The sequence below is a fragment of the Podarcis liolepis genome (assembly GCF_965112155.1).
Source record: "Podarcis liolepis genome assembly, chromosome: 1".
NCBI lineage: Eukaryota > Metazoa > Chordata > Lepidosauria > Squamata > Lacertidae > Podarcis > Podarcis liolepis.
The window spans coordinates 5,082,842-5,096,460 of NC_139554.1; the positions used below are offsets into that span (position 1 = coordinate 5,082,842).

The 13,619-nt window shown below is 44.8% G+C and overlaps 1 protein-coding gene across 9 annotated transcripts in view; it reads right to left on the reverse strand.

The window, feature by feature from the left end:
• The window catches only part of LOC310711811 (maestro heat-like repeat-containing protein family member 2B), an 89,286-nt gene that overhangs the window by 13,129 nt on the left and 62,538 nt on the right, over positions 1-13,619 (reverse strand). For all 9 annotated transcript variants that reach the window (XR_014528644.1, XR_014528645.1, XR_014528646.1 and 6 more), the window contains 5 exons: positions 12,899-13,089; positions 9,398-9,535; positions 8,207-8,318; positions 6,800-6,946; positions 2,729-2,902 (listed from right to left, as the gene is read on the reverse strand). Coding sequence is in view for 5 of the 9 variants with exons in the window: in XM_083514086.1 (XP_083370212.1) it covers positions 2,729-2,902; positions 6,800-6,946; positions 8,207-8,318; positions 9,398-9,535; positions 12,899-13,089 (762 nt within the window). In the remaining 4 variants the exon portion in view is untranslated. The remainder of the gene's footprint in view (positions 1-2,728; positions 2,903-6,799; positions 6,947-8,206; positions 8,319-9,397; positions 9,536-12,898; positions 13,090-13,619) is intronic.

Here is a 13,619-nt window from a genome sequence, read left to right on the forward strand (position 1 = left end):
ACAATTCATGCCAGCTTTTTAAGCAACTGGGTAAAAGGTAAAGGGACCCCTGACCGTTAGGTCCAGTCGCGGATGACGCTGGGGTTGTGGCGCTCATCTCCCTCTAGAGGCCAAGGGAGCCAGCGTTTGTCTGCAGACAGCTTCTGGGTCATGTGGCCAGCAGGACTAAGCTGCTTCCTGCGAACTAGAGCAGTGCATGGAAACGCCATTTACCTTCCTATTTATCTACTTGCACTTTGATGTGCTTTCGAAATGCTAGGTGGGCAGGAACTGGGACTGAACAACGGGAGCTCACCGCATTGCGGGGATTCGAACCGCCGACCTTCTGATTGGCAAGTCCTAGGCTCTGTGGTTTAACCCACAGCGCCACCCGCATCCCCCAAGCAACTGGGTTGTTGTAGTTGTTTAGTCGTGTCCGACTCTTCGTGACCCCATGGACCAGAGCACGCCAGGCACTTCTGTCTTCCACTGCCTCCCGCAGTTTGGTCAGACTCATGTTTGTAGCTTCAAGAACACTGTCCAACCATCTCGTCCTCTGTCGTCCCCTTCTCCTTGTGCCCTCCATCTTTCCCAACATCAGGGTCTTTTCCAAGGAGTCTTCTCTTCTCATGAGGTGGCCAAAGTCTTGGAGCCTCAGCTTCAGGATCTGTCCTTCCAGTGAGCACTCAGGGCTGATTTCCTTCAGAATGGATAGGTGTGATCTTCTTGCAGTTCATGGGACTCTCAAGTGTCTCCTTCAGCACCAGAATTCAAAAACATCAATTCTTTGGCGATCAGCCTTCCTTATGGTCCAGCTCTCACTTCCATACATCACTACTGGGAAAACCATAGCATGAACTATACAGACCTTTGTTGGCAAGGTCATGTATCTGCTTTAGATAGCGGTATTTCTAAAAGAGAAAGGGAATCAGGAGTCATCAATTACTCCTTATCTTATCTCCTATCCTGTATCAGTGCTAAGTTCTCTGATCAAAGTGGTTGAGTAGGCAACTAGGGTGTAACCCTAGCAAATTGGCAACCATAGCTCAGTAGGAAGAATGTGAAACTCTTAATCTGAAAGGGATTGTTGGGTAGACAGGATCTACAACCTCTTAATTCCAGTAGCTTGCAGAAAATTAGCTCTCCGTGGTGTAGTGGGAAAGTTTGGAAAAGAAAAACAAAAATCCTCCAGAGACCTTCATATTTCTGAAATAAACTTTTTGACGGTTCAAAGCACTTTTAAAAAGTTCTCAGTAAGCTTTACGACAACCCTGTAAAGCAGGCCAGTGTTATTCTTTCCCCTATATTGCAGATGGTGGGAGAGAGGAGGGTGAGAGACTGGTTTGCTTAAGACGGTGGCGGCCAAACTCGGCCCTCCAGATGTTTTGGAACTACAACTCACATCATCCCTAGCTAACAGAACCAGTGGCCAGGGATGATGGGAATTGTAGTCCCAAAACATCTGGAGGGCCGAGTTTGGCCACCATGGGCTTAAGAGCATTGAGTGAATTTGCTCACATGCTTAAAGGTAAAGGACCCCTGGCCAGTTAAGTCCAGTCAAAGGTGACTATGGGGTTGCGGCACTCATCTTGCTTTCAGGCCAAGGGAGCTGGCGTTTGTCCACAGTCAGCTTTCCAGGTCATGTGGTTAGCAGGACTAAACCACTTCTGGTGCAATGGGACACCGTGATGGAAACCAGAGCGCACGGAAACTCCGTTTACCTTCCCGCCACAATGGTACCTATTTATCTACTTGCACTGGTGTGCTTTTGAACTGCTAGGTTGGCAGGAGCTGGGACAGAGGAACGGGAGCTCACTCCGTCACGGGGATTTAAACCACTGACCTTCTGATCGGCAAGCCCAAGAGGCTCAGTGGTTTAGACCACAGCGCCAATCGCGTCCCTTAACTACCACCCAAGACCAATCCACAGCTTCCTGGAGGGTCCATTGCGCAACATCACTGCAGAGCATCCCTTCTTTATAGCAGAGATGAGCTGGCAGCAAGCAATGGCAAGGGCTGTAGCTCATTGGCAGAACATCTGCTTCACATGGAAAAGGTCCTAGGTTCATTCCCCATTGGCGTCTCCAGGCAGGGCTAGGAGAGCCTTTTGGCTTGAAAGCCTGGGAGAGTCACTGCCAGTCAGCGCAAACGACATTGAAGTAGATGGAACCATAGTCTGACTCATTCATTGCAAGGCAGTTTCCTATGTTCATCATGGGAAGGTAACTTGAAACACAAAGTCGGATCTCAGGAAATTTGAAGGGTGGTGTTGTGTTTTAACGTGTCCAGAGGAGGGCAACCAAAATGGTCAAAGGCCTGGAAACGATGCCTTATGAGGAACGGCTAAGGGAGCTGGGCATGTTTAGCCTGGAGAAGAGGAGGTTAAGGGGTGATATGATAGCCATGTTCAAATATATAAAAGGATGTCACATAGAGGAGGGAGAAAGGTTGTTTTCTGCTGCTCCAGAGAAGCGGACACGGAGCAATGGATCCAAACTACAAGAAAGAAGATTCCACCTAAACATTAGGAAGAACTTCCTGACAGTAAGAGCTGTTCGACAGTGGAATTTGCTGCCAAGGAGTGTGGTGGAGTCTCCTACTTTGGAGGTCTTCAAGCAGAGGCTTGACAACCATATGGCAGGAGTGCTCTGATGGTGTTTCCTGCTTGGCAGGGGGTTGGACTCGATGGCCCTTGTGGTCTATTCCAACTCTATGATTCTATGATTCTATGATTCTCTCACTGGCTTACATCACTCAGGTAGGTGATGGTCTTCATAGAGATGTCTTTGAACATGAAGCCCACATCCTGCCTTTTCAGGTGAGGAAAGACCAGGGCAAGGGCTTTGAGACCCTCCAGCACCACATTTGCGTCGTACAACGTTCCCAGGAAAATAGCCACAATGGTCCTCTTCTGCTGTTTCACCTGGAAGGGAGGACATGAGATGAGCATCCATGATATGGCAGAGAGGCAAGAGTCCTTTTTCAAAATACTCATTTTATCTTCGTGACAGATGCAATGATATACAGAACAAAAACGGGGAGGGGTGACTATAAAATCCATAATCCCTTATGTGAAATAATTTACGAGGCCAAATTAAATATATCGACCAGCAAGCACACAGATACACTTTAGCATTTATTCTTAGTAAATACGCCTGGGGGGAAAAATGAAGTCTAATTAAGTCTAAGTCAATAGATATGTGGCTTCTCAAATAACCTCAACTGCCTCTTGGCTTAGTTTAGAGCGGCTGTGATTTTGCCTGCAGTACAGTGGTACCTCGGGTTACAGACGCTTCAGGTTATATACGCTGCAGGTTACAGACTCTGCTAAACCAGAAACAGTACCTCGGGTTAAGAACTTTGCTTCAGGATGAGAACAGAAATTGTGCTCCGGTGGCATGGCGGCAGCGGGAGGCCCCATTAGCTAAAGTGGTGCTTCAGGTTAAGAACAGTTTCAGGTTAAGAATGGACCTCCAGAACGAATTAAGTTTTTAACCCGAGGTACCACTGTATATAGAAATGAGCAAACCAGTGATATTTTAGGGAGTAGGCTAGCAGGCCATGACTTACATCACAGGAGCCTACACAACACCAAACACTGTTACTGTATGTAGGTTTTATTTTATTTGTTTTTTATTTTATATTTTGGAAATGTACATCCAGATTTTTTCCCTTTAAATTTTTTTGGGGGCCCCAAGAGAGTGGGGCCCCTAAGCTATAACTTGCTTAGCTTATACAGTGGTACCTCGGGTTACATACGCTTCAGGTTACAGACTCCGCTAACCCAGAAATAGTACCTCGGGTTAAGAACTTTGCTTTAGGATGAGAACCAAAATCGTGCTCCGGCGGTGCAGCGGCAGCAGGAGGCCCCATTAGCTAAAGCGATGCTTCAGGTTAAGAACAGTTTCAGGTTAAGAACGGACCTCCGGAACGAATTAAGTTCTTAACCCGAGGTACCACTGTATACAGAAACATCGTACACTGTATTGAATAAAATTCTCCCACTGCCCTAATGAATCATTTGGTCCTTCCATAAAGAGTTTGAAATACTTTTTTTAAAAAAAGATATTTATTAAAGTTTTTAAAGTATAACAGTAAAAATGAAAAATAAAAAGCAACATACAAAATAAAAACAGTTAAAAAAACAACAACAACACATTGATTTTCCATAACATATTTTCCTTACACTTATTTCCCCGGACCTCCTCATACCTCCCTTTTTTGTATTCCACTTCAGTTTGTTAGTTCAGCAAATCCAATGTCAATATGCAGGCGAAGGCAAATAATTAATTTTATTTATGCTGTCTAATTTTAAATTGCTGTTATGGCCTAATCTGTATTGAAATTGTCCTTTGTTTTTTCCGGTGTTATGCTTCGCTGACTAGCTGTACGAGTTAATCTGGTCTGTGACCATTTAATAAAATTTGATTTGATTTGAAGTTCAGCAAATCCTTACCATTAAGCTTTTACCCTTTTGCAAACCTTTTTTCCTATCTCTTAAAGCATTACAGCTGGAAACCACTTAGTTTCTATCCAACATCCTTCTAGCATTCATTAATTTTACAATATTTCTGTAAACAGTCTTTAAATTTCTTCCAGTCTTCTTTCACCATCTCTTCTCCCTGGTCTCGGATTCTGCCATAAAGAGTTTGAAATACGGGGCAGGGTTCCTCATTGTCAGCTGAAGCCCTCAGCAAGGACTACCCTTGCGCAATGGGACTCCCCCCCTTCTTCCCACATGCACCCCCCAAACTGGCTTGGGGGGTGTCTGGAGAAACCCCAGTGCAGTGCTTGGAGCAGGGGGAGAAAGAGGATTGTTCTCTCTGGCAAGCTGAAATGTTAGAATCATAGAATTGTAGAACTGGAAGGGACTCAGAGGGTGGTCTAGTACAGGGGTTCAGCAACATTTTTCAGCTGGTCCACCTGTTAGGATATACCGGTAGTTCCGTTCCACCTTAAAAGGGAACAGGCATGACTGTTGTGTGTCGCACTTGCTGGGAACTTCCGTTTGTATATTGCTTTTGCTTTTAGCTGCTTGCTGGAGACGAAGGGAAGCAGTCATGCTTTTTCCTTTGTTGTTTTTTTTAAAAGATATTTATTAGAATTTTACAAACAAACAAAAAAGTTACAGAATTAAGGATAAAAAATAGAGCAGAATAACAAAAATAAAAGAAAAAGAGATACAAAAATACAAAGACAAAATACATAAAAAGTAAAAAGAAAGTTAGAAAAAAAAGAATCAATATTTTCATGTCTTATATTTCAATTACTTGTTTCCTGACCTCCTCACACCCCCTTTTTTGTATTCCAGTTCAAATATTTAATTCAATTCAGCAAATCCTTACCCTCTATCATTTATCTTTACTTAATATCTTAACCTATTTATAACTATATATTTCCAACCATTGTCAATCCGTATTTACATATTCTTATTAATCTTTTTACCAATACCACTTATTTTCAATCCAACATCCCTTTAACATTCATTAATTTTACAGTATTTCTGCAAATAGTCTTTAAATTTCTTCCAGTCTCCTTCCACCACTTCTTCTCCCTGATCTCAGATTCTGCCGGTCATTTCTGCCAGTTCCATGTAGTCCATCACCTTCATCTGCCATTCTTCCAGTGTGGGTAAATCTTGTGTCTTCCAATACTTTGCAATCAATATTCTTGCTGCTGTTGTTGCATACATAAAAAAAGTTCTGTCCTTCTTTGGCACCAATTGGCCGACAATGCCCAAGAGAAAGGCCTCTGGTTTCTTCAGGAAGGTATATTTAAATACCTTTTTCATTTCATTATAGATCATCTCCCAGAAAGCCTTAATCTTTGGGCACCAGACATGCTTTTTCCTTTGTTCCTGAACTATGCTGAATAAATGCTGTAAATATGCTTACACAGGGTTCCGTCCGCCACTGCTGCTGCAAGAAGATTTATTCACTCTGCTGATAGAGTGTGCCAAGTCTCTAAATGTATCTGAGGCTCGTGTTGCTGTTTGATGCTGTTCCAAGGGAGACCGGTGATCGCCCGGCTGCCGGCCGGTAGTTGGAGCCAGCTGGGGGCCTGCCTTATGCCCCCATCTCTCTGGCAGTATCCCAACACCACTGTCCCTCAGACCATGTGGTGGCCCGGACTATATTTTGGGGAGTGGGGGAATGAATGCATTCCTGTGCCCCACAAATAACCCAGAGATGCATTTTAAATAAAAGCACACATTCTACTCGTGTCAAAGCACCAGGCAGGCCCCACAAATAACTCAGAGATGCATTTTAAATAAAAGCACACATTCTACTCATGTAAAAACACACCGATTCCTGGACCATTCGTGGGCTGAACTGAGAAGGCAATTGGGCCAGATCCGGCCCCCGGGCCTTAGGTTGCCTAGTCCTGGTCTAGTATAACCCCTTGCAATGCAGAAATATGTTCCATATGGGGCTTGAACCTGCGACCTTGGTGAAATCAGCACCACAATCTAACCAACTGAACTATCCAACTTGCACAGACAGAACGATCAGAAGACGAGGATGTCGAATTCCACAAAATACACAGCAAAACAAAAAGCAAGCCAATAACCCCCCTTCTACGAGCACATTAAAAAAAGCCATAGGATGTTAATCAGCCAAATGCCTAGCTAAAGAGGAACATTATCGCCTGGCATCTTCGTTGCCTTTCTTTAGGCACCAGGTGAGCCTCCCCGGGGAAAGCATTCCACGAGCAGGAAGCCACTGCAGAAAAGGCCCTGTCTCATGTTGTCACCCTCAGCCGATGCCTTTGACGCACGGGCGTCCTGCAATAATGCCACCTTTAAAGAGCAACGCCTCACCTTGTCTGCAGCCACGAGAAGAACGTTTGCCAGGCCCTTGATTGCCATCTGGCGGGTGCCCAGTTGCTGGTCCCCTGCCCTCTTCATCAGGAGGGGAAGGATGGATTTCAGACGTACCCTTTCTCCTAGCATGGGGTCCCGAATCGCCTGCAAATAAACAGACAATTTCATTTAGTTATGTACCAAATTTTGTCGCATTTATATACCTATTATTTATTTATTTATTTACTTATTATTATTAATAATAATAATACAGTGGTACCTTGGGTTACAGATGCTTCAGGTTACGGTCGCTTCAGGTTACAGACTTGGCTAACCCATAAATAGTACCTCTGGTTAAGAACTTTGCTTCAGGATGAGAACAGAAATTGCGCGGTGGCGGCGGCAGCGGGAAGCCCGATTAGCTAAAGTGGTACCTCAGGTTAAGAACGGTTTCAGGTTAAGAATGGACCTCAAGAAATAAATTAAGTTCTTAATCTGAGATACCTGTGTGTGTGTGTGTGTGTGTGTGTGTGTGTGTGTAAACAATTTTAACAAACATATTTTCAATCAATATATCCATTTACATTTGCCCCCCTTTTTTATTTCCCCCTCACCCCCCCCCCAAGGACTTCCCTCAGCTCCCCTCTCTGGTTTCTTTGCACATATTGTTCTCTGTATATTGTAAAATTGTACACAGCATTGCCTTATCTATCAATTATTCAACTAATAAATTTGTGGATGTTTATTTCAAAACCTGCCAAGGAGTCCAAATCATTTTGTTGTCTTAAGACATCTTAAGGCAGCCCTGTTCAGGGAAGTTTTTAATGTATGATATTTTAGTGTTTTTTGGTTTCTATGGAAGCCGCCCAGAGTGGCTGGGGAAACCCAGCCAGATGGGCGGGGTACAAATAATAAATTATTATTTATTATTATTATTATTATTATTATTATTATTATTATTATTATTATTATTATTTAATCTGTAAAAAGTTCCCATTCTTCCTTGAAGTCACGATTGTCCTTGTCACGCAGTTTATATGTCAACTTGGCCAATTCCGCATCGTTTTTCTTGCCACTGTTCTTTCGTTGGGATTTCCTCATTCTCAGGAAGAGAGATACACTTTCGATTACGGAAGTCCTTTCTATTCCTCTTGTCAAACCAGAAATGTTGCTATTGTTTTCTCTCTGCTACTGCCCTACGCAATGACAACACAGCCATTCCTGGAAACAGTGGAGCACAGCCAGTGCTAGTCCTACTCAGAGTAGAACCCCTGAAATTCATGGGAATTGCATACTTAAGTTCATTAATTTCAATGGGTCTACACTGATTAGGAGTAGCAGTGGACACAAGCCAGAGGCCTCCGTTCTTATGCTCAAATACCACGGCACCTTTTGAAAGCAACACCTGAGATGGCCAGGTCTTACCTCTGCAAAGAAGGCAGTTCCTGTCAGCCGAAGCTTTTCGGACTCGGAAGTCATCCAGGGGAGGGCATTCTCAATGATCTTTTGGTCCAAAAGTCTGTTCTGAAACAGATGTCTATAAGAGAAAAAGGAACATTAGAAGATGCTCACCTCCACAGCTGTGTGGGCGAGTGAGGGAGTCTCAATTGGGGTCATTCAAAATACGAGCTCCCCTAGTTCAGAGTAGCTTCATCCCAATACGATACGATAATCTTTATTGTCATTGTTCCATACAGAACAACGAAATTGAAAATCTACACCACACAGTCAGAAACCAACAAGCCTGCTATCCCAGCCTGGTTAGCCCCCTAAAAACTCCAAAACCCCATAATTAAATACAATATACTCCCATGGAGACTACCTTATACTGCGTTTAAAACCAAAATCGCATTTGGATAGAAACTGTTTCTCAGGCGGCTAGTCCTAGTCTTTATAACCCTGTACCTTCTTCCAGAAGGCAGAAGCTGAAAGAGATTATTTCCGGGGTGCGCACTATCCTGCGCTATCTCTGCAGCTTTCTTATGGCACCTGGAAGCGTAGATTTGATCCAAGGTGGGAAGAGTGCTCCCTCGGCCTATAGAGCGAGATGAGCGCGCAACCCCAGAGTCGGTCACAACTGGACCTAATGGTCAGGGGTCTCTTTACCTCTTTACTTAGGGAGAGTGAACCCAATTATTCTCTCTGCAGTCTTTACAACCCTGGACAGCATTGTTTTTCCCCTGACCGTGCAGCTCGCAAACCACACACACAGACCATAAGTTAATACACTTTCAACAGTACAATGCTAAAATGCCATCAACAGGTCCTTTGAGAGATTATTTTTCCGGAGGATTCTCAGAAAATATAACCTCTGCTGTGCTCTAAATGGCGGGCCATTGTCCCAAAATCTGCTCCTTGATCTCAGGAAGCATCCTGCATAATTTGATTGCAATCTCTTAGAAGGTGACCAAACGCATAGCTAACAGGCAAACGATTTCCCCAATATATAGCAGATAGCCTGAAATGCTTCATTGATGGTCTGCTGAACTCTGTATAGGATAACAAAGGAATGTGGCAGTTCCGCAGCTCCATAGTCCACTGCTCCGGAATATAAGGGGAAGTGTGGCAAACGTCAAATGAAGGACTTAGTTCACTAAGAAGTCCCAAGTCCCTCACCTGGCCAGCAGAGAAGCCCCCTCCTCGTGGGTTCTAGGATCACCAAGTGAAGTCCAGATGTTCACCTCTCCAAACTCTGCCACTGAGGGATCAGTGGTAAGCTTCAACACGAGAGCCTTCAGACTTGCCACAGAAAGTCTGTGGAGCAAAAGGGCACAGAAAGGGCATCTGAATCGGAAGAAGGTCGGATACTTGAAGAAGAACAGGCCAATACAAACTGAAAATGGTCTGCCACCTCTTGTCCTAAAAGCACTGAGCCAGCAGCTGCGGGTGACCTACTAGGCATATTTCAAGGGGTTAGGATTAACGTGCAAAGCCATAAATGACTTGAGCTCCAACTACCTAAACCTGCCTTTCCCAATACCAACCATTTTGGGCAGGGGAGGCCTTTTTTATTGCGCCACCCTCTGCAACAGGGTCTTCTTGGTGGTGGCTCCCCATTTGTGGAACCCTCTTCTTGGTGAGATGTGTCTGCCTCTCTCATTATTAACATTCAGAAGCAATTAAACAACAACAACACACAATTCTATTCATTTGGGAGGTTTGATGGCCGAAAGCTATGGCACCTGGCAACCTGGAAATTAATAACTGAGGGTTATGTGACTGTTTTTAAATGTTTGTTGATGTACTTGATGCTTTCATTGTTTCTTGATGTACTAAATGGCTTCATTTTATTTTATTTTATTTTATTTTATTTTATTTTATTTTATTTTATTTTACAGCATTTTGCTTTCCTAGCTTTTTGCTGTCTTGGGCTCCCATTGGGAAGAAGGGCAGGATAGAAATTAAAAATAAAAATAAAAAGCCTGTTTTGCATGGAAAGAAGTCATAAAGATGGAACTCTGCATGTGCAGCTGTCTAAGAGGAAGCCCAAGGTTTGCACATCTGTAGGCTATGTTCATGGGGTTGTTAGTTCAGTTCCTGCAGGCCGACAAGAGAAGCCTCTGTATACGCAAATTTACTAGTTCAGAAGGGCTGCTGTCACAGGAAACCATAGAACTGGAATGGACCCCAAGGGTCATCTAGTCCAACCGCCTGCAATGCTGGGGTCTCAGCTAAAAAAACCCTGACAAACGGCCACCCAATCCCTGCTTACAAGCCTCCAAGGAAGGAGCGTCCACAACATCCCAAGGGAGTCCATTCCTCTCTTCGGAATCTTATTGCTTGTAGCTTGAATTCATCAGTTTGGGTCCTACCTTCCACAGCAAGAGAAAGCAGTCTTGCTCCATCTTCTGTGCTAGGCCCAGGGGTAACCCGTGAAACGCGGTCCAGGACCGGTCCAGAATCCAGAGGTTCTACTAAGAGTCAGTCCCACAGGGCCAAGGCTGGACATGAGGCAGGAAACCAGGCAAGGATAGGTGCAGGATCTAGCATACAACAATGTTCCTCCTGCAACCTGGGGCGGGGTCCAACAGCCTGTTATCTTTGTTGGAGTAACGGCTGGTCCTGATCCCCTGGTGACTCACCTCCCTGTCTCACCCGAAGGCAAGCACTCCTCCTGCGAGTACTCAGGTCTCTCCTTCTCTCAGACCTGAGTCTCTGCAGCTCGGGAGACGTCAGTGGGTTACTAGACCCAGAGGCCGCCTCAGCCTCTCCTGACCCAACTGGTAGTGGAGCAGCTGTAAGTGATGGCCCAGCTGGAGGCAACGAGGTCATCCCTGCATCTGGAGCCAGGGCAGGCTCAGGCCCCTGACTCGGCCCGGCTGGTGCTTGTTGCAGGGGAGCCTGTGCAGACTGGGACTCTTCAGGATCAGGCCCCAGACTTGGTTCAGTCTGAGTCTTCTCTGGTTCCGAGTCCCAGCACCAGTCCCAGGCCATCACGCCTTCCATGTGACACAGCCGTTCAGTTACTTGAAGACAGGTATCATATCACCTTTCAGTCTCCTCTTCTCTGGGCTTAACAGACCCAATTGCCTCAACTGTTCCTCATAAGGCTTGGTGCCCACACCCAAGATCTTTTATTCATTTATTTTATTGATTTATTTTCCCCCTCATGCTTATTTCCATGCTTATTACATACAAAAAACAAACAAACCAAAAACCAATACTGAAAAGGGGTACAGCTTAAGAGGGGAGGGAAAAGGAAAGAAAATAAAATTTACACAATCTGTTAATAAGATAAAAATTATGACATAAATTTGTGATTGCAATTTCACGTTACAATAAAAATAAAAATCTCATTACCTTTTATACCCGACCTCCCATTTATTCCTTATTTCTTTTTACATAAATTTATTGCCGTATCAAAATTCTATTTTTATATTAACATTTTCACAATTTATAAATGTTTATATTTATATTAATAAAAGCTGCTGGGATGACTCAAAAGCTGCTACAGATTTTAACCTGGTATAATTTTGTTTAAGATATGTTCTGAAGGCTTCCCATGTTGATACAAATTCAATTCTCAGTTTATTTGTTTATTTTTTTTTCAGATAGACCATCTGATTCAGCATATTCAGTCAATTTTTGTATCCACTCTTGTCTAGAAAGAATTCTGTCGCTCTTCCACCTTGTAGCTATATGAACTCTGGCTGCCACTGTTGCATACGAAAAAAGATCTTTAAATTTTTAAGGAATATCTGAATCAGCAATGCCCAACAGATATGCTTCTGGTTTCCTAATAAATGAGATTCTTAACATATTTTCTAATTCAAAGCCCAGACCCAAGATCTATATGTTTCCAGAGGAGGCTCTGGTCAGACCTCACCTGGAGTACTGTGTCCAGTTCTGGGCACCACAGTTCAAGAAAGACACTGACAAACTGGAACGTGTCCAGAGGGCGGCAACCAAAATGGTCAAAGGCCTGGAAACGATGCCTTATGAGGAACGGCTAAGGGAGCTGGGCATGTTTAGCCTGGAGAAGAGGAGGTTAAGGGGTGATATGATAGCCATGTTCAAATATATAAAAGGATGTCACATAGAGGAGGGAGAAAGGTTGTTTTCTGCTGCTCCAGAGAAGCGGACACGGAGCAATGGATCCAAACTACAAGAAAGAAGATTCCACCTAAACATTAGGAAGAACTTCCTGACAGCAAGAGCTGTTCGACAGTGGAATTTGCTGCCAAGGAGTGTGGTGGAGTCTCCTCCTTTGGAGGTCTTTAAGCAGAGGCTTGACAACCATATGTCAGGAGTGCTCTGATGGTGTTTCCTGCTTGGCAGGGGGTTGGACTCGATGGCCCTTGTGGTCTCTTCCAACTCTATGATTCTATGATTCTCTCACTGGCTTACATCACTCAGGTAGGTGATGGTCTTCATAGAGATGTCTTTGAACATGAAGCCCACATCCTGCCTTTTCAGGTGAGGAAAGACCAGGGCAAGGGCTCTGAGACCTTCCAGCGCCACATTTGCGTCGTACATATGTACAACCATATGTCAGGAGTGCTCTGATGGTGTTTCCTGCTTGGCAGAGGGTTGGACTCGATGGCCCTTGTGGTCTCTTCCAACTCTTCTATGATTCTAGGCCCATGCAAAAAGATGTGGGCAAAGTGGGAGACTGACCTGCAAGGGTTGCCTTCAGACAAATGCTGCTCTCTCAGAAACAGCCTCCGGCGACCCTCGTAAAAGGGCATCCTCGTCTCCAGGGTTTTGCTGACCTGCTTTAGGAGAGTGCAGAACAGCTCTGGAAACAGTTCCTGGATGCCCTCTTCTGTGTGCAGCACAGACAGGACCTCGTAGATGGCGCAAGTGGCCTGAACAGAGAAACAGCAAAAGAATGAAAGGACACCTGGGTGTGTGAGAGGACGTCTTCCAGTAAAACGGCCGTCATAGAACTGAATCATGGAATTGTAGAGTCAGAAGGAGTTCCAGTGGTCAGATTGAGGTTGAATCCTGACAAGACAGAAGTACTGTTTTTGGGGACAGTAGACGGGCGGGTGTGGAGGACTCCCTGGTCCTGAATGGGCCAGGTGCGCAGACTGGGAGTCATACTGGACTCACAGCTGTCCATGGAGGCACAGGTCAATTCTGTGTCCAGGGCAGCTGTCTACCAGCTCCATCTGGTATGCAGGCTGAGACCCTCTCTGCCCGCAGACTGTCTCACCAGAGTGCTGCATGCTCTGGTTATCTCTCACTTGGACTACTGCAATGCGCTCCACATGGGGCTACCTTTGAAGGTGACCCAGAAACTACAACTAATCCAGAATGTGGCAGCTAGACTGGAGACTGGGAGCGGCCGCTGAGACCACATAACACCGATCTTGAAAGACCTACACGGCTCCCA